The sequence below is a fragment of the Oncorhynchus clarkii genome, chromosome 15 (genome assembly GCF_045791955.1).
Source record: "Oncorhynchus clarkii lewisi isolate Uvic-CL-2024 chromosome 15, UVic_Ocla_1.0, whole genome shotgun sequence".
Classification (NCBI taxonomy): Eukaryota; Metazoa; Chordata; class Actinopteri; order Salmoniformes; family Salmonidae; genus Oncorhynchus; species Oncorhynchus clarkii.
The window spans coordinates 12,817,310-12,839,970 of NC_092161.1; the positions used below are offsets into that span (position 1 = coordinate 12,817,310).

General features: G+C 45.0%; 1 protein-coding gene across 1 annotated transcript; it reads right to left on the bottom strand.

Moving 5' to 3' along the window:
- Window positions 1-2,566: 2,566 nt before the first annotated feature.
- LOC139366676 (ropporin-1-like protein) lies at window positions 2,567-18,308 on the bottom strand. Its single transcript, XM_071104361.1, has 6 exons — window positions 17,836-18,308; window positions 17,472-17,604; window positions 17,180-17,303; window positions 16,713-16,874; window positions 16,371-16,546; window positions 2,567-2,970 (listed from the first exon to the last, which is right to left on the bottom strand). Exons 2-6 carry the CDS (start codon window positions 17,600-17,602, stop codon window positions 2,907-2,909), a joined length of 657 nt encoding a protein of 218 aa, XP_070960462.1. The 5' UTR covers window positions 17,603-17,604; window positions 17,836-18,308; the 3' UTR covers window positions 2,567-2,906.
- Between the last annotated feature and the right edge of the window lie 4,353 nt (window positions 18,309-22,661).

The window sequence follows — 22,661 nt, forward strand, 5'->3', positions numbered from 1 at the left end:
GGCTGAGTTCACAAACCTGTTCTACTAACACACTGAAGCCTCAGTCCCCTCATCCAGCTGGTCCTGGGGCTGAGTTCACAAACCTGTTCTACTAACACACTGAAGCCTCAGTCCCCTCATCCAGCTAGTCCTGGGGCTGAGTTCACAAACCTGTACTACTAACACACTGAAGCCTCAGTCCCCTCATCCAGCTGGTCCTGGGGCTGAGTTCACTAACCTGTTCTACTAACACACTGAAGCCTCATCCCCTCATCCAGCTGGTCCTGGGGCTGAGTTCACAAACCTGTTCTACTAACACACTGAAGCCTCAGTCCCCTCATCCAGCTGGTCCTGGGGCTGAGTTCACAAACCTGTTCTACTAACACACTGAAGCCTCAGTCCCCTCATCCAGCTGGTCCTGGGGCTGAGTTCACAAACCTGTTCTACTAACACACTGAAGCCTCAGTCCCCTCATCCAGCTAGTCCTGGGGCTGAGTTCACAAACCTGTACTACTAACACACTGAAGCCTCAGTCACCTCATCCAGCTGGTCCTGGGGCTGAGTTCACAAACCTGTTCTACTAACACACTGAAGCCTCAGTCCCCTCATCCAGCTGGTCCTGGGGCTGAGTTCACAAACCTGTTCTACTAACACACTGAAGCCTCAGTCCCCTCATCCAGCTAGTCTTGGGGCTGAGTTCACAAACCTGTACTACTAACACACTGAAGCCTCAGTCCCCTCATCCAGCTAGTCCTGGGGCTGAGTTCACAAACCTGTTCTACTAACACACTGAAGCCTCAGTCCCCTCATCCAGCTGGTCCTGGGGCTGAGTTCACAAACCTGTTCTACTAACACACTGAAGCCTCAGTCCCCTCATCCAGCTGGTCCTGGGGCTGAGTTCACAAACCTGTTCTACTAACACACTGAAGCCTCAGTCCCCTCATCCAGCTGGTCCTGGGGCTGAGTTCACAAACCTGTTCTACTAACACACTGAAGCCTCAGTCCCCTCATCCAGCTGGTCCTGGGGCTGAGTTCACAAACCTGTTCTACTAACACACTGAAGCCTCAGTCCCCTCATCCAGCTGGTCCTGGGGCTGAGTTCACAAACCTGTACTACTAACACACTGAAGCCTCAGTCCCCTCATCCAGCTGGTCCTGGGGCTGAGTTCACAAACCTGTTCTACTAATACACTGAAGCCTCAGTCCCCTCATCCAGCTGGTCCTGGGGCTGAGTTCACTAACCTGTTCTACTAACACACTGAAGCCTCAGTCCCCTCATCCAGCTGGTCCTGGGGCTGAGTTCACTAACCTGTTCTACTAACACACTGAAGCCTCAGTCCCCTCATCCAGCTGGTCCTGGGGCTGAGTTCACAAACCTGTTCTACTAACACACTGAAGCCTCAGGACCAGAACATCCAATCAATCAGAATAAATCTAATTACAACACAGTCAAAACAAAACTATATTGATTACTGGGAAACACAAACACAAGCACAAAGCAAAATGCAGTGCTATCTGGCCCTAAATCGACAGTACACCATGGCTAAATATTTGACCATGGTTACTGATCAAAACCTTAGAAAAACCTTGACAAAGTACAGGCTCAGTGAGCACAGCCTTGCCATTGTGAAGGGTAGACACAGGAAAACCTGGCTCCCTGTAGAGGAAAGGCTGTGCAACCACTGCACAACAGCAGAACCTGAGACGGAGCTGCATTTCCTGACAAAATGTCAAAATATAAAACAATTAGAGTGTAATTTCCCAAATTGTGAAACCTCTATTCAAGATTTCAAAGACCTCTCTGATGAGAGTAGGCTACCCGTCCTGTTGGGGGAGGACGCAGAGAGCTGTGGGTTGGCAGCGCACAACATTGCTGCCTGCCATAAGATGAGGGACAGTCTGACAGATCAACCAACCTACACATGTCCTCTACTGTATGCTTCTTGTTATTGTTCAATTTATGGTTATTCTGAGCCTTGTTACTGTTGTCCCATTGACAATTTTGATTCTTATTATTTTAATATTATAAATATCCAAAGTTAGCTTTGGCAAAATGTACATTGTTACGTTATGCCAAAAAAGCTAATTGAATTGAGAGAGGTGGAGAAGGAGAGGTAGGCTGAGAGAGAGAGAGAGGTAGGCAGAGCGAGAGAGAGCGCAAGAGAGAGAGAGGGGTGGGCAGAGAGAGAGGTGGAGAGAGAGAGAGGGAGAGGTAGGCAGAGAGAGAGGGGTGGGCAGATAGAGGGGTGAGCAGAGAGAGAGAGAGGTGGAGAGGTAGGCAGAGAGAGAGAGAGAGAGGTAGGCAGAGAGAGAGGGGTGGGCAGAGAGAGGTGGGCAGAGAGACACATGGAGAGAGAGAGGTGGAAAGAGAGTGCATGGTAAATGGCATTAATTAAATAGTATTTATTTAGCCTTCCGAGTAGCAATTAACAAATTCTAACCACAGAGCAACACCCTTCATTAACACAAGTTGTTTGTATGTGTGCGTACTCGCTCCCATGCATATGTGTGTGTGTGTCTGACTGTGAGTGTGTGTGTGTGTGTGTGTGTGTGTACGTACCATTTATTAAAAGACAGCCTAGAAATACTATAAAACAACTTTATTCAGTCCCAGGTGGATTGAAAATGCCCAGAACCAAAGTACAAGTAAATAAAGAGTCCATAAGAGTGGACATGGATACAGATACACACATACTGTCATATCACAGTACAGTATTATAGACAGGCAATAGGCAGACACGTATTTGAATGAGGCTTCCTGTCCTGGGTCCTAGTCACTACAGTCTGTTGGTCCACAATACAGAAAGCATTATAATTCAGGACAGGGAAAATGTGATTTTACTTTTGGGGGTATAACTCATCCCTTCTAATGCTGTTGGACTGGAGGATGGCGACAAAAAAGCAGGAATGACTGGTTTCAGGAAAAATCACATTTCAGGAAAAATCACATCCCTGAAGTTAGCTGTCTGCACCATCCCTCCTTGGCATTCCCTAGAGGATGAGAGAGAGAGAGAGGGGAGAGGACTTTAAAACATGAAAATAGTTGCAATAGAGGAGAGAGGGACCTTGCTGTATTGTTAGCTGGGACCTACCCTGACAGCATGTTGCCAGGGGACAAAAGCTGTTCTCCCTCATCTTTCCCTCTCTCGTCCATCTCCCTTCCGGTCCAGCTCTGTCCACTTGTTCTCTCTCTCTTTCTTTATCTTCCTCCCTCCTCCCTTCACACTATTCTGTGATAGCGTCACTTCACCAGAGATGTTGTTTCCCAGAGCCAGGCTGCAGTAGAGGCTGCTGATGTGCAACAAATTCTTCACTGGGACCACAGCCTCTACACACAGACTGGCACTACAGTCTATGGAGCGTTGGGCACAAGCGTCAGTCCTAAGCTACCTAAAGATGATGAAGAGACCAGCAAAGCCTAGAAGGGAGAAGTGGGTTACCAGTCCATCTGAAAAGAGGGATTTGATGTGTCCTGACTTGTGTCCTGGCTAGGTCGCTCCACACTCACACAGTATGGCCCCCTCATGTTTTAGAGCTGTACCTATCCATAATTAGCTGAATACACAGTACTGCTGGCTAGAACCTATAATACTGTGAATACACAGTACTGCTGGCTAGGTCGCTCCACACTCACACAGCATGGCCCCCTCATGTTTTAGAGCTGTACCTATCCAGAATTAGCTGAATACACAGTACTGCTGGCTAGAACCTATAATACTGTGAATATACAGTACTGCTGGTTAGGACCTATAATACTGTGAATACACAGTACTGCTGGTTAGGACCTATAATACTGTGAATATACAGTACTGCTGGTTAGAACCTATAATACTGTGAATACACAGTACTGCTGGTTAGGACCTATAATACTGTGAATACACAGTACTGCTGGTTAGAACCTATAATATTGTGAATACAGTACTGCTGGTTAGAACCTATAATACTGTGAATACACAGTACTGCTGGTTAAGACCTATAATACTGTGAATACACAGTACTGCTGGTTAGAACCTATAATACTGTGAATACACAGTACTGCTGGTTAGGACCTATAATACTGTGAATACACAGTACTGCTGGTTAGAACCTATAATACTGTGAATACACAGTACTGCTGGTTAGAACCTATAATACTGTGAATACACAGTACTGCTGGTTAGAACCTATAATACTGTGAATACACAGTACTGCTGGTTAGAACCTATAATACTGTGAATACACAGTACTGCTGGTTAGGACCTATAATACTGTGAATACACAGTACTGCTGGTTAGAACCTATAATACTGTGAATACACAGTACTGCTGGTTAGGACCTATAATACTGTGAATACACAGTACTGCTGGTTAGAACCTATAATACTGTGTATTATGGTTACATCCCTTCATTTGGAAAGATAAAGAGGAAAACCCTACTCCGCTAAGCTGTGCTAGTGTGTGTGTGTTTGTAAACTTGTTCTCTGATGGTGTGTGTTTGTAATTGTTCCCTGTCACAGGTGTGTGTGTATGTGTATGTACAGTGGCAAGAAAAAGTATGTGAACCCTTTGGAATTACCTGGAATTAAAATAAAAAAATTGATATGATCCTTCATCTAAGTCAAAACAATAGACAGACACAGTCTGCTTAAACTAATAATACAAATAATTATATATTTTCATGTCTTTATTGAACATACCTTGTAAACATTCACAGTGGAGGGTGGGAAAAGTAAGTGAACCCTTGGATTTAATAACTGGTTGACACTCCATTGGCAGCAATAACCTCAACCAAATGTTTTCTGTAGTTGTGGATCAGACCTGCACAAAAGTCAGGAGGAATTTTGGACCATTCCTCTTCACAAAACTGTTTCAGTTCAACAATATTCTTGGGATGTCTGGTGTGAACTGCTCTTTTGAGGTCATGTCACAGCGTCTCAATCGGGTTGAGGTCAGGACTCTTGACTGGGCCACTCCAGAAGGAGTATTCTCTTCTGTTGAAGCCGTTCTGTTGTTGATTTACTTCTGTGTTTTGGGTTGTTGGCCTGTTGTATCACCCAACTTCTGTTGAGCTTCAATTGGCAGACAGATAGCCTAACATTCTCCTGCAAAATGTCTTGATCAATGGAAAAATTAATTCCCAAGTTTATGATAGCAAGCTGTCCAGGCCCTTAGGAGGCAAAGCAGCCCCAAACCATGATGTTTCCTCCACCATACTTTACAGTTGGGATGAGGTTTTGATGTTGGTGTGCTGGGCCTTTTTTCCCTCCACACATCCAAACAACTCAACATTAGTTTAATCTGTCTACAGAATATTTTGCCAGTAGCGCTGTGGAACATCCAGGTGCTATTTTGCGAACTTCAGACGTGCAGCAATGTTTTTTTTTGACAGCAGTGGCTTCTTCAGGTGGTGTCCTCCCATGAACACCATTCTTATTTAGTGTTTTACGTATCGTAGACTCGTTAACAGAGATGTTAGCATGTTCCAGAGATCTCTGTAAGTCTTTAGCTGACACTCTAGGATTCTTCTTAAACTCATTGAGTATTCTGCTCTGTGCTCTTGCAGTCATCTTTGCAGGACGGCCACTCCTAGGGAGAGTAGCAAAAGTGCTGAACGTTCTCCATTTATAGAGAACTTTTCTTACCGTGGACTGATGAACATCAGATACTTTTGTAACCCTTTCCAGCTTTATGCAAGTCAACAATTCTTAATATTAGGTCTTCTCAGATCTCTTTTATTCGAGGCATGGTTCACATCAGGCAATGCTTCTTGTGAATAGCAAACTCAGTGTTTTTTTATAGGGCAGGGAAGCTCTAACCAACATCTCCAATCTCGTCTCATTGATTGGACTCCTGAATCCAATTAGCTTTTGGAGAAGTCATTAGCCTAGGGGTTCACATACTTTTTTCCAACCTACACTGTGAATGTTTAAATTATGTATTCAATATAGACAAGAAAAATACAATAATTGGTGTGTCATTAGTTTAAGGACACTGTGTTCGTCTATTGTTGTGACTAAGATGAAGATCAGATCAAATTTTCTGACTAATTTATGCAGAAATCCAGGTAATTCCAAAGGGTTCACATACTTTTTCTTGACAATATATGTATGAAAAAAAAAGTATTTAGTCAGCCACCAATTGTGCAATTTCTCCCACTTAAAAAGATGAGAGAGGCCTGTAATTTTCATCATAGGTACACTTCAACTATGACAGACAAAATGAGAAAAAAAATCCAGAAAATCACATTGTAGGATTTTTTATGAATTTATTTGCAAATTATGGTGGAAAATAAGTTTTTGGTCACATACAAACAAGCAAGATTTCTGGCTCTCACAGACCTGTAACTTCTTCTTTAAGAGGCTCCTCTGTCCTCCACTCGTTACCTGTATTAATGGCACCTGTTTGAACTTGTTATCAGTATAAAAGAAACCTGTCCACGACCTCAAACAGTCACACTCCAAACTCCACTATGGCCAAGACCAAAGAGCTGTCAAAGGACACCAGAAACAAAATTGTAGACCTCCTTCCATCAGCAAGGGCATTCAAGATGAAACGTGGCTGGGTCTTTCAGCATGACTATGATCCCAAACACACCGCCCGGGCAACAAAGGAGTGGCTTCTTACGAAGCATTTCAAGGTCCTGGAGTTGCCTAGCCAGTCTCCAGATCTCAACCCCAGAGAAAATCTTTGGAAGGAGTTGAAAGTCCATGTTGCCTAGCAACAGCCCCAAAACACCACTGCTCTAGAGGAGATCTGCATGGAGGAATGGGCCAAAATTCCAGCAACAGTGTGTGAAAACCTTGTGAAGACTTACAGAAAACGTTTGACCTCTGTCATTGCCAACAAAGGGTATATAACAAAGTATTGAGATAAACTTTTGTTATTGACCAAATACTTATTTTCCACCATAATTTGCAAATAAATAAATTAAAAATCCTACAATGTGATTTTCTGGATTTTTTTTCCTAATTTTGTCTGTCATAGTTGAAGTGTACCTATGATGAAAATTACAGGCCTCATCTTTTTAAGTGGGAGAACTTGCACAATTGGTGGCTGACTAAATACTTTTTTGCCCCACTGTATATGTGTGTGTGTGTGTATGTGTGTGTACTCTGTCAGAGTTGAAGTGGGTGTGTTAGGGATTTAGTGATTTCCTCTCAGTGAGTTGGCTGCTGTTCAGGTTTGGCATCATGCTGCAGTCTGTCTCAGCAGCCAGCCAGCCATTACCTCACTATGAGGTGAGAGTGCTCCCCATCAGTGAGTGTACCTTTGGCATCATGACGTGGTATGTCTTTGCTCCTAGCAGAACTCGGCGAGGGGAAGTGAACTTCTGTGCTCGCATACTGCCTAAAGACATTTGCCGTATCAACAACATACCCAGATATCTGCCATTCATTTTCACGTTTGTGCTGAGGTGATCTTAGTCGCACAATTTTCCATCTAACTAAGATGTTTGGTGCAGTATTTCTCATTGAAAAGCAGTCGTCTCTCGTTTAATGACAACAAAGACTTAATTGAAGAATCACTACTGTTGACCAATCACTAACGAAGGGGCGTAGACTTCGGGTACTGATCTTCGGCTTGCCCCCCCCCAAAAAAATGGTGTGCTCGTCGAACACCCGCAAAACAATAACTGCCGAAGGCAGTCGAACTCCAAAACAAACAAAATGTGACAAAATGTATTGGACCAGTTCCAACACTAAGACACCTCACTAAGAACTGACTGGATTGGACCAGTTCCAACACTAAGACACCTCACTAAGAACCGACTGGAAGGCAGTCGAACTCCAAAACAAACAAAATGTGCCAAAATGTTGTCATAATCTTAACCAATAGGGGTGACATTTACCAAGCTCTTTTCTGCTCCTTCACTCATCATTGTCAAGAGCCAATCAGATCAAATTAGTACTTTACCTAAAAGAGCCAGCAACCAATTAAATCACAGAATTACCTAACCAATCACTGCAAGGACCAAATCAGATTACAGAGTTCATTAAGCGCTGTCAGGAGAAATTCAGATCATAGGCTTATTAAGCAGTGCTGCCAATAGCCAATCGGATGACAGGGTGTTGTGAGATAAGGGAGTTCATTACATTAGCATCAGGGACATGCTAGCCAGGGAACTAGATTAGCCCAATGAAACCCTGGCACAGATTCAAGAAACACTGTCTGGCACGAACACCCCACTGTAAAATCTACATTGATCATCTTTCAAGCATGAAGCAGCCTAACTACAGTGCCAGACAGGCAGATAAAAAGTGTCATCCTCAAACACGGGCACATTCTCCAGAGTCACCCCTTGCTCAAAGACTTTGCGTCCAACCCTCCCCTGATATGCTCTAGGAGGGTTGTAATATCAGAAACGGCGTCGTGCACAGTGTGCTCCCAGGTCCCTTAATGGTTTCTACCGCTGCGGTCATTGTTCCAACTCATGAGACACAAAAGTATTCTATCACCCACGTTCGGTTAAAGATTACAAGATAAAATACGTCCTAAATTGTAGTACAACACTTTATTTACATGCCCAAGTGGGCTTGTTTAAATTGGTCAGACGAAACACGCGCTCAAATTAAGAATAGCTGAGCACAAAACGGCTATCTGCACAAAAAAACTATGGACTAGGGGAATGCGCGGCATTACGCAAACGCTAATCATGGCTCAGCCTCTAGTTTCTCTGTCCTCCAGAGGAGGGAATATAGTGAGGAAATTGTTAGAGGCACTTTAGATCGACTGCTTAGATTGCGCCGAGACAAAGGGTCTGAATGAACAGCTCCTTTCTGATCTTTCTGTCTTTTGTTTTTCAAGTGGAATGTATGTCTACGGCTCTTGACTGATGATCATACTTGTTTGAATAACCTGTGGCGTTGCTGCTACTACTACTGACATCTATGATTGATTGATATGACGAATAGAACACTCCCCGGCTGATGAAGGTGAGTCATGCCTAAACGTAAGCCTATTGGTTGTTCCTCTGGTCAATAAATATCAGATTTACCCAGCAACAGAGTGCTTTTTCCTTTATTCTCCTGAAAAGTCACCAGTTGAAGTATCCTGGGGTAAGGAATGATTTTAGAACACAGACCCCCCCGCCCCATTTTACGGGAGCAAAAGTATTGGGACAAATTAAAGTAGTAAAAAGTATTTGGTCCTACATTTGTTGGATGTATTTTCTGTTTGTTTTGGATTATGTTATGCCCAATAGAAATTAAGAGTAAATCCTGTATTGTGTCATTTTGGGGTCACTTTTATAAAAGCACAAATATCATACCCCCAAAACGTCACCATTACAATAACAGGGTAGGTTAGCATTTATATGTACTTTAATAAACATCAAGTGAATTTGTCCCAATACTTTTGGTCCCCTAAAACAGGGGGACTATGTACAAACAGTGCTGCAATTTCTAAACAGTTCACCTGATACGAATACCCTCAAATTAAAGTTGACAGTCTGCACTTAATCCTCAAAGTCATTGTTTGATTTCAAATCTAAACTGTTGGGAGTATAGAGCCAACTGAAGAATGCTTCCCTGTCCCCAGTAATTACAGCACTGTAGGTCATCCACTACATGAGTAATGAGAGAGTTCCATACGTTGTCAAACTGAGCTGTAGTAATACTTCCTCATCGTACATGATGACTGTATGGGAAAGAGAGTCAAGTTAGTCTGGTTTGATTATTGTGTTCCACCACTATACTGATGTGTTCTCTGGCTTTCACTACCACAGATGGGCAATAGACTGTGTGTTACTGGCTACTAGTCTACTAGTGTCAGCTAGGCCCCAGAGCATCTGTTCACAGCTGTCTCATTCACTAGCCTTATAACTGTTGTACTGCTGCGAGGACCACTACTGTGAACACTATCTCCATTTCACAAGAACTAGCAGATAGACAGAGAGACAGACAGACAGACTCCCTTCCTCCCTCCCTCACTGGCTAAATGAATATGCCAAGTTGAAAAAGAATGCAACAGGCACTTCATTGACAAGGCATGAGCATGACAAATGAACTATTGACTAACCAGTCAAGGCAGGAGTGGTTCTCATTGGTTCTAGTGACACTGACCTACATTCACACGCAGTACAGTAGACCTTCCATGTTATATCACAGCAACTCTCCGTCCGATATAACAATAAGATATGAACCAAACTCAACTGCCTGGGAAATAATTCAAGCAACAGGGTATCACTACTGTACAGATCTGAGCTTTAACAGGAAATACATCAACTGATCGTGATTCCATGGGGATTTAGAGAATACTATTTATTTGTAGAATAAGTAGTAAAGCCAATTCCTTCCTGCTACTCTCCGTTTCTTCCTGCTCTTTCCTGTCCTTTTCGTCTCTCCCTCAATCTCTCCTAGTATCTACATTTTTTGCGGCTGTAGAAGTTGGCCAGCTGAATCATCCCATTCTGCTTGGTGCTGTAAACAACAAGAAACACACAAAGTAAAGCAGAGAGAGGTAGAGAGAGAGAGAGAGAGAGAGAGAGAGAGAGGGGTAGAAAGAGAGAAGTAGAGAGATAATGTGTAAGAGAGGTAATGGTAGAGAGAAAAGTAGAGGTAGAGAGAAAAGTAGAGGTAGAGAAAGATAGAGAGAGGTAGAAAGAGATAATGTGTAAGAGGTAAAGGTAGAGAGGGAGAGGTAGAGAGAGAGAGGTAGGGGAAGAGAGAGGTAGAGGAAGAGAGAGAGGTAGAGTGAGGAAGAGAGAAGGGTAGAGTAAGAGAGAAAGGTAGAGCGAGGTAGAGAGAAAGGTAGAGAGAAAGGTAGAGCGAGGTAGAGAGAAAGGTAGAGTGAGGTAGAGGTAGAGAAAAAGGTAGAGAGAGGTAGATGAAGAGAGAAAGGTAGAGTGAGGTAGAGGTAGAGTGAGGTAGAGAGAAAGGTAGAGCGAGGTAGGGGAAGAGAGAAAGGTAGAGCGAGGTAGAGTGAGGTAGAGGAAGAGAGAAAGGTAGAGTGAGGTAGAGGAGAAAGGTAGAGCGAGGTAGAGTGAGGAAGAGGAAGAGAGAAAGGTAGAGCAAGGTAGAGCGAGGTAGAGGAAGAGAGAAAGGTAGAGTGAGGCAGAGAAAGGTAGAGAGAAAGGTAGAGTGAGGTAGAGGAAGAGAGAAAGGTGGAGTGAGGTAGAGGTAGAGCGAAAGGTAGAGCGAGGTAGAGAGAAAGGTAGAGAAAGGTGGAGGAAGAGAGAAAGGTAGAGCGAGGTAGGGGAAGAGAGAAAGGTAGAGCGAGTTAGAGTGAGGTAGAGGAAGAGAGAAAGGAAGAGCGAGGTAGAGTGAGGTAGAGGAAGAGAGAAAGGAAGAGCGAGGTAGAGTGAGGTAGAGGAAGAGAGAAAGGAAGAGAGAAAGGTAGAGCGAGGTAGAGGAAGAGAGAAAGGTAGAGCGAGGTAGAGCGAGGTAGAGGAAGAGAGAAAGGTAGAGCGAGGTAGAGTGAGGTAGAGGAAGAGAGAAAGGTAGAGTGATGTAGAGGAAGAGAGAAAGGTAGAGCGAGGTAGAGCGAGGTAGAGGAAGAGAGAAAGGTAGAGCGAGGTAGAGGAAGAGAGAAAGGTAGAGCGAGGTAGAGGAAGAGAGAAAGGTAGAGCGAGGTAGAGCGAGGTAGAGGAAGAGAGAAAGGTAGAGCGAGGTAGAGGAAGAGAGAAAGGTAGAGCGAGGTAGAGCGAGGTAGAGGAAGAGAGAAAGGTAGAGCGAGGTAGAGGAAGAGAGAAAGGTAGAGCGAGGTAGAGGAAGAGGAAGAGAGAAAGGTAGAGCGAGGTAGAGGAAGAGAGAAAGGTAGAGCGAGGTAGAGGAAGAGAGAAAGGTAGAGCGAGGTAGAGGAAGAGAGAAAGGTAGAGCGAGGTAGAGGAAGAGAGAAAGGTAGAGCGAGGTAGAGGAAGAGAGAAAGGTAGAGCGAGGTAGAGGAAGAGAGAAAGGTAGAGCGAGGTAGAGGAAGAGAGAAAGGTAGAGCGAGGTAGAGGAAGAGAGAAAGGTAGAGCGAGGTAGAGCGAGGTAGAGGAAGAGAGAAAGGTAGAGCGAGGTAGAGGAAGAGAGAAAGGTAGAGCGAGGTAGAGGAAGAGAGAAAGGTAGAGCGAGGTAGAGGAAGAGAGAAAGGTAGAGCGAGGTAGAGGTAGAGAGAAAGGTAGAGCGAGGTAGAGGAAGAGAGAAAGGTAGAGCGAGGTAGAGGAAGAGAGAAAGGTAGAGCGAGGTAGAGGAAGAGAGAAAGGTAGAGCGAGGTAGAGGAAGAGAGAAAGGTAGAGCGAGGTAGAGGAAGAGAGAAAGGTAGAGCGAGGTAGAGCGAGGTAGAGGAAGAGAGAAAGGTAGAGCGAGGTAGAGGAAGAGAGAAAGGTAGAGCGAGGTAGAGCGAGGTAGAGGAAGAGAGAAAGGTAGAGCGAGGTAGAGGAAGAGAGAAAGGTAGAGCGAGGTAGAGCGAGGTAGAGGAAGAGAGAAAGGTAGAGCGAGGTAGAGGAAGAGAGAAAGGTAGAGCGAGGTAGAGGAAGAGAGAAAGGTAGAGCGAGGTAGAGGAAGAGAGAAAGGTAGAGCGAGGTAGAGGAAGAGAGAAAGGTAGAGCGAGGTAGAGGAAGAGAGAAAGGTAGAGCGAGGTAGAGCGAGGTAGAGGAAGAGAGAAAGGTAGAGCGAGGTAGAGGAAGAGAGAAAGGTAGAGCGAGGTAGAGGAAGAGAGAAAGGTAGAGCGAGGTAGAGGAAGAGAGAAAGGTAGAGCGAGGTAGAGGAAGAGAGCGAGGTAGAGCGAGGTAGAGGAAGAGAGAAAGGTAGAGCGAGGTAGAGGAAGAGAGAAAGGTAGAGCGAGGTAGAGGAAGAGAGAAAGGTAGAGCGAGGTAGAGGAAGAGAGAAAGGTAGAGCGAGGTAGAGGAAGAGAGAAAGGTAGAGCGAGGTAGAGGAAGAGAGCGAGGTAGAGCGAGGTAGAGGAAGAGAGAAAGGTAGAGCGAGGTAGAGGAAGAGAGAAAGGTAGAGCGAGGTAGAGGAAGAGAGAAAGGTAGAGCGAGGTAGAGGAAGAGAGAAAGGTAGAGCGAGGTAGAGCGAGGTAGAGGAAGAGAGAAAGGTAGAGCGAGGTAGAGGAAGAGAGAAAGGTAGAGTGAGGTAGAGGAAGAGAGAAAGGTAGAGCGAGGTAGAGGAAGAGAGAAAGGTAGAGCGAGGTAGAGGAAGAGAGAAAGGTAGAGCGAGGTAGAGGAAGAGAGAAAGGTAGAGCGAGGTAGAGGAAGAGAGAAAGGTAGAGCGAGGTAGAGGAAGAGAGAAAGGTAGAGCGAGGTAGAGGAAGAGAGAAAGGTAGAGCGAGGTAGAGGAAGAGAGAAAGGTAGAGCGAGGTAGAGGAAGAGAGAAAGGTAGAGCGAGGTAGAGGAAGAGAGAAAGGTAGAGCGAGGTAGAGGAAGAGAGAAAGGTAGAGCGAGGTAGAGCGAGGTAGAGGAAGAGAGAAAGGTAGAGCGAGGTAGAGCGAGGTAGAGGAAGAGAGAAAGGTAGAGCGAGGTAGAGCGAGGTAGAGGAAGAGAGAAAGGTAGAGCGAGGTAGAGCGAGGTAGAGGAAGAGAGAAAGGTAGAGCGAGGTAGAGGATAGAGAGAAAGGTAGAGCGAGGTAGAGGAAGAGAGAAAGGTAGAGCGAGGTAGAGCGAGGTAGAGGAAGAGAGAAAGGTAGAGCGAGGTAGAGCGAGGTAGAGGAAGAGAGAAAGGTAGAGCGAGGTAGAGGAAGAGAGAAAGGTAGAGCGAGGTAGAGGAAGAGAGAAAGGTAGAGCGAGGTAGAGCGAGGTAGAGGAAGAGAGAAAGGTAGAGCGAGGTAGAGGAAGAGAGAAAGGTAGAGCGAGGTAGAGCGAGGTAGAGGAAGAGAGAAAGGTAGAGCGAGGTAGAGGAAGAGAGAAAGGTAGAGCGAGGTAGAGGAAGAGAGAAAGGTAGAGCGAGGTAGAGGAAGAGAGAAAGGTAGAGCGAGGTAGAGGAAGAGAGAAAGGTAGAGCGAGGTAGAGGAAGAGAGAAAGGTAGAGCGAGGTAGAGCGAGGTAGAGGAAGAGAGAAAGGTAGAGCGAGGTAGAGGAAGAGAGAAAGGTAGAGCGAGGTAGAGGAAGAGAGAAAGGTAGAGCGAGGTAGAGGAAGAGAGAAAGGTAGAGCGAGGTAGAGCGAGGTAGAGGAAGAGAGAAAGGTAGAGCGAGGTAGAGGAAGAGAGAAAGGTAGAGTGAGGTAGAGGAAGAGAGAAAGGTAGAGCGAGGTAGAGGAAGAGAGAAAGGTAGAGCGAGGTAGAGGAAGAGAGAAAGGTAGAGCGAGGTAGAGGAAGAGAGAAAGGTAGAGCGAGGTAGAGGAAGAGAGAAAGGTAGAGCGAGGTAGAGGAAGAGAGAAAGGTAGAGCGAGGTAGAGGAAGAGAGAAAGGTAGAGCGAGGTAGAGGAAGAGAGAAAGGTAGAGCGAGGTAGAGGAAGAGAGAAAGGTAGAGCGAGGTAGAGGAAGAGAGAAAGGTAGAGCGAGGTAGAGCGAGGTAGAGGAAGAGAGAAAGGTAGAGCGAGGTAGAGCGAGGTAGAGGAAGAGAGAAAGGTAGAGCGAGGTAGAGCGAGGTAGAGGAAGAGAGAAAGGTAGAGCGAGGTAGAGCGAGGTAGAGGAAGAGAGAAAGGTAGAGCGAGGTAGAGGATAGAGAGAAAGGTAGAGCGAGGTAGAGGAAGAGAGAAAGGTAGAGCGAGGTAGAGCGAGGTAGAGGAAGAGAGAAAGGTAGAGCGAGGTAGAGCGAGGTAGAGGAAGAGAGAAAGGTAGAGCGAGGTAGAGGAAGAGAGAAAGGTAGAGCGAGGTAGAGGAAGAGAGAAAGGTAGAGCGAGGTAGAGCGAGGTAGAGGAAGAGAGAAAGGTAGAGCGAGGTAGAGGAAGAGAGAAAGGTAGAGCGAGGTAGAGCGAGGTAGAGGAAGAGAGAAAGGTAGAGCGAGGTAGAGGAAGAGAGAAAGGTAGAGCGAGGTAGAGGAAGAGAGAAAGGTAGAGCGAGGTAGAGGAAGAGAGAAAGGTAGAGCGAGGTAGAGGAAGAGGTAGAGCGAGGTAGGTAGAGCGAGGTAGAGGAAGAGAGAAAGGTAGAGCGAGGTAGAGGAAGAGAGAAAGGTAGAGCGAGGTAGAGCGAGGTAGAGGAAGAGAGAAAGGTAGAGCGAGGTAGAGGAAGAGAGAAAGGTAGAGCGAGGTAGAGGAAGAGAGAAAGGTAGAGCGAGGTAGAGGAAGAGAGAAAGGTAGAGCGAGGTAGAGGAAGAGAGAAAGGTAGAGCGAGGTAGAGGAAGAGAGAAAGGTAGAGCGAGGTAGAGGAAGAGAGAAAGGTAGAGCGAGGTAGAGCGAGGTAGAGGAAGAGAGAAAGGTAGAGCGAGGTAGAGGAAGAGAGAAAGGTAGAGCGAGGTAGAGGAAGAGAGAAAGGTAGAGCGAGGTAGAGGAAGAGAGAAAGGTAGAGCGAGGTAGAGGAAGAGAGAAAGGTAGAGCGAGGTAGAGGAAGAGAGAAAGGTAGAGCGAGGTAGAGGAAGAGAGAAAGGTAGAGCGAGGTAGAGGAAGAGAGAAAGGTAGAGCGAGGTAGAGGAAGAGAGAAAGGTAGAGCGAGGTAGAGGAAGAGAGAAAGGTAGAGCGAGGTAGAGGAAGAGAGAAAGGTAGAGCGAGGTAGAGCGAGGTAGAGGAAGAGAGAAAGGTAGAGCGAGGTAGAGCGAGGTAGAGGAAGAGAGAAAGGTAGAGCGAGGTAGAGCGAGGTAGAGGAAGAGAGAAAGGTAGAGCGAGGTAGAGCGAGGTAGAGGAAGAGAGAAAGGTAGAGCGAGGTAGAGGATAGAGAGAAAGGTAGAGCGAGGTAGAGGAAGAGAGAAAGGTAGAGCGAGGTAGAGCGAGGTAGAGGAAGAGAGAAAGGTAGAGCGAGGTAGAGCGAGGTAGAGGAAGAGAGAAAGGTAGAGCGAGGTAGAGGAAGAGAGAAAGGTAGAGCGAGGTAGAGGAAGAGAGAAAGGTAGAGCGAGGTAGAGGAAGAGAGAAAGGTAGAGCGAGGTAGAGGAAGAGAGAAAGGTAGAGCGAGGTAGAGGAAGAGAGAAAGGTAGAGCGAGGTAGAGCGAGGTAGAGGAAGAGAGAAAGGTAGAGCGAGGTAGAGGAAGAGAGAAAGGTAGAGCGAGGTAGAGGAAGAGAGAAAGGTAGAGCGAGGTAGAGGAAGAGAGAAAGGTAGAGCGAGGTAGAGGTATAGAGGTAGATCTGCAGTTTTTCTATTGTTACGTCAGTCACAGACAGTCACTAAATTAGCCCATGTCAGGTAACATGCCTAGGGGCCCTGACCTCCAGGGGGCCCCCATTGATTTAGTTAGTGATTCTCACTAAGATATCATATTAACATGGAATAAGTCATGGCAAAATGTGTAGACTTGCAGGAAATTTGCTTTAGAATTGTAAACTTTTCTCTCCACCTAATGGCAAAATGTGTAGAATTGCAGGAAATGAGTGTGTGCAGATAGAGAGAGTGTAGGGTAGTATACCACTCACACAGACTCCTGCAGGCTGCTTAGGAAGCTGTCTATCTGGTCCTGGGGGATCTCTCCGTCCAGGTGGGCCAGGTAAGTGTACAGCCCTACGAATGTATCAAAGGGGATCCTCGCCGCTCCACCCTCCTCATTCTCCGTCAGGATTTCACACGCGTACTTCAGGGCACTGATGATGGTCTGAACACACACGCACACACAGGGGAGCACACACAGGGGAGCACACACTTCAGAAAAGCCTGGGCCATCAAGACAGTGCAATACTGCCATCATGTGGTATTTGCTAGCACGACACCATAGTTTCTCTCTGAAAACTGACAGACAGATATCGGAGCCAGGGACTCACCCCTCCCAGAGCGCTGCAGCCCAGGGCGAAGAACTGCATCCAGTGGATGTTGTCGTTGAAGTTCCCCAGGGCCAGCAGAGTGTCCAGCTGCTCTGAGGGCAGACACAGACCCTTCCACTTCTGCTGCAGCTCCTCCTTACTGATCGTCTCCTTAGGGGCCAGCTACATTCACAGGGGCAGAGAGGAGGGAGAGGGAGAAAGAGGCAGGAGAGGTCATCTTTTTTTTTTACAACAATAGAAGCCAGCGACATACAGGGAGAGAAAGAGAGGTACCTTAACATCCTAGCATAGAGGGGGAGAGGATGGGAAGGACTTTCAGCACACCTAAGATCAATGTGTCAGTCAGTGAGTACCTGTTTGTGTAGGACCTTCAGCAGGCCTGGAGTCAGTCAGTCAGTGAGTACCTGTTTGTGTAGGATCTTCAGCAGGCCTGGAGTCAGTCAGTCAGTCAGTCAGTCAGTGAGTACCTGTTTGTGTAGGACCTTCAGCAGGCCTGGAGTCAATCCGGTATCAGTCTTCTGTGTGGCAACGGGCATCTCCAGCCTATCTTTGGCTGGCAGAGTGTCTCCTTTAGACAGGGCAGAGAAGTACCTGATAGAACAACAAACATTTAAACAAAACAATAATTGTACTTTACCCTGGCCATTATCTATGCTCAGCAACTGGGTAGTTACAAGGCCACTGTCCTGCCATCTGAATCATAAAAGCTGGGCTCTCTTAGTTGTACAGTCACATCCAGGGAGGCTAGGCTGTACTTACGCTGCAGACCACTGTAGTATGTCATGGGGTTGGGTTCTGATTGCAGCTTTGGTGAACTGTTTGAGAATGTCTGGTAGTTCAGGGGGGATGTTGATTTGCTGTTCACAGTACATAGTATCTGGAGGAGGCATTGCTGGGAAATATAGTGGATATGAAATGTTATTCATAGTTTTCAAGATGTGATAATCAATCTAACATTAGTATAAACTATAGCCAATGAATGTGCCTATCATTACAGAAGACTATATTGTAACAGACGTTAGCTATCTGAACCACACGAATGAGATGACAGCCTTAACGTTCAGCAGACAGAAGATGGCTGACAAAGTCGTATAATCAATTTACTTACTACAAAAACTCTTACCTGAATACTAATCGAATATCTTTCTTGTTGATAAAAAAACAACAACAAAAACAAAACAAGTAAGAGAGTTAATTTGCTAAAATTATATAAAAAGTGGTTGGTTTAGAGATCGGCCAACTTCATTTTCAATCCATAGCAACTTAACGTTTGCAGTCAACGTCACATAGCAACAGCAACCCTCGGTGATTGGACCAGAAAGAAGTCAGGACTTCCCCGCAAAATATTTGTTCCGCCACCGGAAGGCGATGTGAACAAAGGCAAATAGCACCGCGTCGTTACAGATGCTTGATATGTGCTTGTTCGTAAATCTGGAGTGCGCTCAGAGCGTCCGTAATTCAGAGTTTTGTCAGATTGTACGTCCCTAAAGTCAGAGTTTTGTCAGATTGTCCGTCCCTAAAGTCAGAGTTTTGTCAGATTGTACGTCCCTAAAATCAGAGTTTTGTCAGATTGTACGTCCCTAAAGTCGGAGCGGAAACTGGACGCTCTGGCCGAGTAGGGTTGATCGGAGCGTTCTGACCTCAACACCCAAGCTAACGTTGCCTAGCTTGCAAGCTAATTCCAAACACCAATGAAAGAACACCTCACTCTGACCATTTCACTCCCCCTGGCAAGGCTGTTTTCATGTTATCTAGAGCGACTGTGCTGCTGGCAACAATTTAATTACGCTTTTTATTTTGCCGACGTTTACTGACACCGGCCATATTCATCAGTTATTATGCGCTCTGGCACACAGACGAGAGTGCTCTGAAATCGGAGTAGATAGCCAGGGTGAATTTACGAACGCACCCATAGCCAAATCAAATTTTATTTGTCACATGCTTCGTAAACAGGTGTAGACTGTCAAACGCTTACTTACGGGACCTTTTCCAAACAATGCAGAGTTAAAGATAAATATAATAAAAAATATAAATAGTGACACGAGGAACAAATACACGAATAACGAGTAAAAGTAACATGGCTATATACAGAAGGTCGGAGTTAAGTGACTACACAACAGGAAAGATAAGACAATGGCAGCAGCAGTGTATGTGGTGAGCGTGAAAGTGACTTACGTCAGTATGCATGTCTGTGCATTTTGTGTGTTGGGGTTTCGTTATGTGCGATTTATGGGAAGAGTCCAAAAAGTCAATGCAGGTATTTAGTAATCATGTTAAGCAGTCGTATATATACACTTAGCCGCAGGGAGGGGTCGTGAAAAAAAATAGCCAGCCCTGAAGATGTCTATTGGGTCCACTAATACAGGACTAGTGAAGGTCTAGTACAGTTCATCTAATAATACTTGTGGAATATAAAAATTATTGCTTGATATGTTTTCCAGTTTCTTGAAGTACTTTGTGAAAACTGAAATGGTTTATGAATTCCTTTTCCATTTTATTAGACACTCTTATCCAGAGCAACTTACAGTACTGAGTGCATACATTGTCATACTGGTCCCCAGTGGGAATCCAACCTGCAACCCTGGCAACTAAGCCACATCATCACAAACCACCATTTTTTAATTCGTGGTGATGGAAAATCTACAGGTACGAACCTAGATGACCAGCGTACATTGAGTGGTTTGTAAGGATGGTCAATTGGAATTATTACTGCACAAAAAATACAGTGCCTTGCGAAAGTATTCGGTCCCCCTTGAACTCTGCAACCTTTTGCCACATTTCAGGCTTCAAACATAAAGAAATAAAACTGTATTTTTTTGTGAAGAATCAACAACAAGTGGGACACAATCATGAAGTGGAACGACATTTATTGGATATTTCAAACTTTTTTAACAAATCAAACACTGAAGAATTGGGCGTGCAAAATTATTCAGCCCCCTTAAGTTAATACTTTGTTGCGCCACCTTTTGCTGCGATTACAGCTGTAAGTCGCTTGGGGTATGTCTCTATCAGTTTTGCACATCGAGAGACTGAAATTTTTTCCCATTCCTCCTTGCAAAACAGCTCGAGCTCAGTGAGGTTGGATGGAGAGCATTTGTGAACAGCAGTTTTCAGTTCTTTCCACATATTCTCGATTGGATTCAGGTCTGGACTTAGACTTGGTCATTCTAACACCTGGATATGTTTATTTTTGAACCATTCCATTGTAGATTTTGCTTTATGTTTTGGATCATTGTCTTGTTGGAAGACAAATCTCCGTCCCAGTCTCAGGTCTTTTGCAGACTCCATCAGGTTTTCTTCCAGAATGGTCCTGTATTTGGCTCCATCCATCTTCCCATCAATTTTAACCATCTTCCCTGTCCCTGCTGAAGAAAAGCAGGCCCAAACCATGATGCTGCCACCACCATGTTTGACAGTGGGGATGGTGTGTTCAGGGTGATGAGCTGTGTTGCTTTTACGCCAAACAAAACGTTTTGCATTGTTGCCAAAAAGTTCAATTTTGGTTTCATCTGACCAGAGCACCTTCTTCCACATGTTTGGTGTGTCTCCCAGGTGGCTTGTGGCAAACTTTAAACAACACTTTTTATGGATATCTTTAAGAAATGGCTTTCTTCTTGCCACTCTTCCATAAAGGCCAGATTTGTGCAATATACGACTGATTGTTGTCCTATGGACAGAGTCTCCCACCTCAGCTGTAGATCTCTGCAGTTCATCCAGAGTGATCATGGGCCTCTTGGCTGCATCTCTGATCAGTCTTCTCCTTGTATGAGCTGAAAGTTTAGAGGGACAGCCAGGTCTTGGTATATTTGCAGTGGTCTGATACTCCTTCCATTTCAATATTATCGCTTGCACAGTGCTCCTTGGGATGTTTAAAGCTTGGGAAATCTTTTTGTATCCAAATCCGGCTTTAAACTTCTTCACAACAGTATCTCGGACCTGCCTGGTGTGTTCCTTGTTCTTCATGATGCTCTCTGCGCTTTTAACGGACCTCTGAGACTATCACAGTGCAGGTGCATTCATACGGAGACTTGATTACACACAGTTGGATTGTATTTATCATCATTAGTCATTTAGGTCAACATTGGATCATTCAGAGATCCTCACTGAACTTCTGGAGAGAGTTTGCTGCACTGAAAGTAAAGGGGCTGAATAATTTTGCACGCACAATTTTTCAGTTTTTTTATTTGTTAAAAAAGTTTGAAATATCCAATAAATGTCGTTCCACTTCATGATTGTGTCCCAACTTGTTGTTGATTCTTTTCTGTTGATTCAAAAAAATACAGTTTTATATCTTTATGTTTGAAGCCTGAAATGTGGCAAAAGGTCGCAAAGTTCAAGGGGGCCGAATACTTTCGCAAGGCACTGTAATTGTTTTCCATGTTATTTGATCAAGAAAAATATTTTATTTGATGTGGATGTTTTGTGTCTTTGACCATAACTTTGCACTTTATAATGTAAATGTTTGAGGACAGGGTTGTGTTCTTATTGGATACCATTAATGACATCACAGATAAAGAGACAGGGTTGTGTTCTTATTGGATCCCATTAGAATGACATCACAGAGAAAGAGACAGGGTTGTGTTCTTATTGGATCCCATTAGAATGACATCACAGAGAAAGAGACAGGGCAACAACTCTTACACAACTATTCAATTCTCCAATATTCTGTTCTTGACTATACAAAGAGAAGTCTATGGCTTAGGTGGCTGGAGTCTGAATTGTTTGGGCCTTCTTCTGACACCGCCTGGAAGGAAGGGAGCTTGGCCCCAGGGATGTATTGGGCCGTACTCACCACCCTCTGTAGCGCCTTGTGGTTGGGTGCCTTGCAGTTGACATACCAAGCTGTAATGCAGCCAGTCAAGATGCTCTTAAATTGTGCAGCAATAGAACTGAGGTTCTGAGGGCCCTTGCCAAATCTTTTCAGCCCTCTGAGGGGGAAGAGGCGCTGTCGTGCCCTCTTCACAACTGTGTTGGTGTGTGTGTGAACATTGTTCATTCCTTAGTGATGTGGACACCAAGGAACTTGAAGATCTCGACACGCTCCACCACAGCCCCATGGATGTGTATGGGGTTGTGCTCGCCCCTCCGTTTCCTGTTGTCCACTATCAGCTCCTTTGGTCTTGCTGACGTTGAGGGAGAGGCTGTTGTCCTGGCAGTGTCTGACCTTCCTATAGGCTGCCTCATCATCCTTGTGACTTCCCTACCCTAAACCCTAACCAGACATTTATAACTAAATCCTTGTTTATAACTAATATATTCATAATTAACCATAGCTTCTTGTTCCATCTGTGCCTTAACTCTTACAGTTTACATTTAAACATCAATGGGTTGACATCAGAGTTAGACATCCCAAGAATCCCATTTAGTCTTTTCCATTTATACATGGACAGCCTGTCTGCTCAGAAGAGAAACATTTCAACAATAACAGTCATACCAAGGCAAAGAATCATCAACATAACTTTTATTATTAAACCGCTGTTTGAAAATACAAGTTTACCTTCATCACCTCAGATGAAAAGAAAAGCTAATGGCATCACTATTTGGTGACAGAGAATCAGAATAGACAACTGGAAAACAGACAGCAATAGGATCACCCTCCACCCACCATACAATAAGACCGTGATCTATTGACTGACTGACTGACTGACACCAGTTCCGGTACAGAGGTTATTTCCAATGATGGTTATGATCGATCCCTTTCAGGTTCTAACTTGTATGAAGGGCTGTGTGGGACATTCAGCATGGCCGAGTTCTCTCCCTTGCACGCGCACACACACACACTCTTTCGCTCTCTCAAATGCACACACACACACTCTTTCGCTCTCTCAAATGCACACACACACACTTTCGCTCTCTCAAATGCACACACAAACACTCTTTCGCTCTCTCAAATGCACACACACACACTCCTTCGCTCTCTCAAATGCGCACACACACAGCGTATAAACC

What these genes read in the sequence shown, in the direction of transcription:
- LOC139366676 (XM_071104361.1), bottom strand. Translation starts at nt 17,602, where the DNA reads ATGCCTCCTCCAGATACTATGTACTGTGAACAGCAAATCAACATCCCC. An exon ending in ATACTACAGTGGTCTGCAGC is followed by an intron (nt 17,304 to 17,471) that starts GTAAGTACAGCC and finishes TTGTTCTATCAG; the next exon opens with GTACTTCTCTGCCCTGTCTA. An exon ending in GCTGCAGCGCTCTGGGAGGG is followed by an intron (nt 16,547 to 16,712) that starts GTGAGTCCCTGG and finishes GTGTGTGTTCAG; the next exon opens with ACCATCATCAGTGCCCTGAA.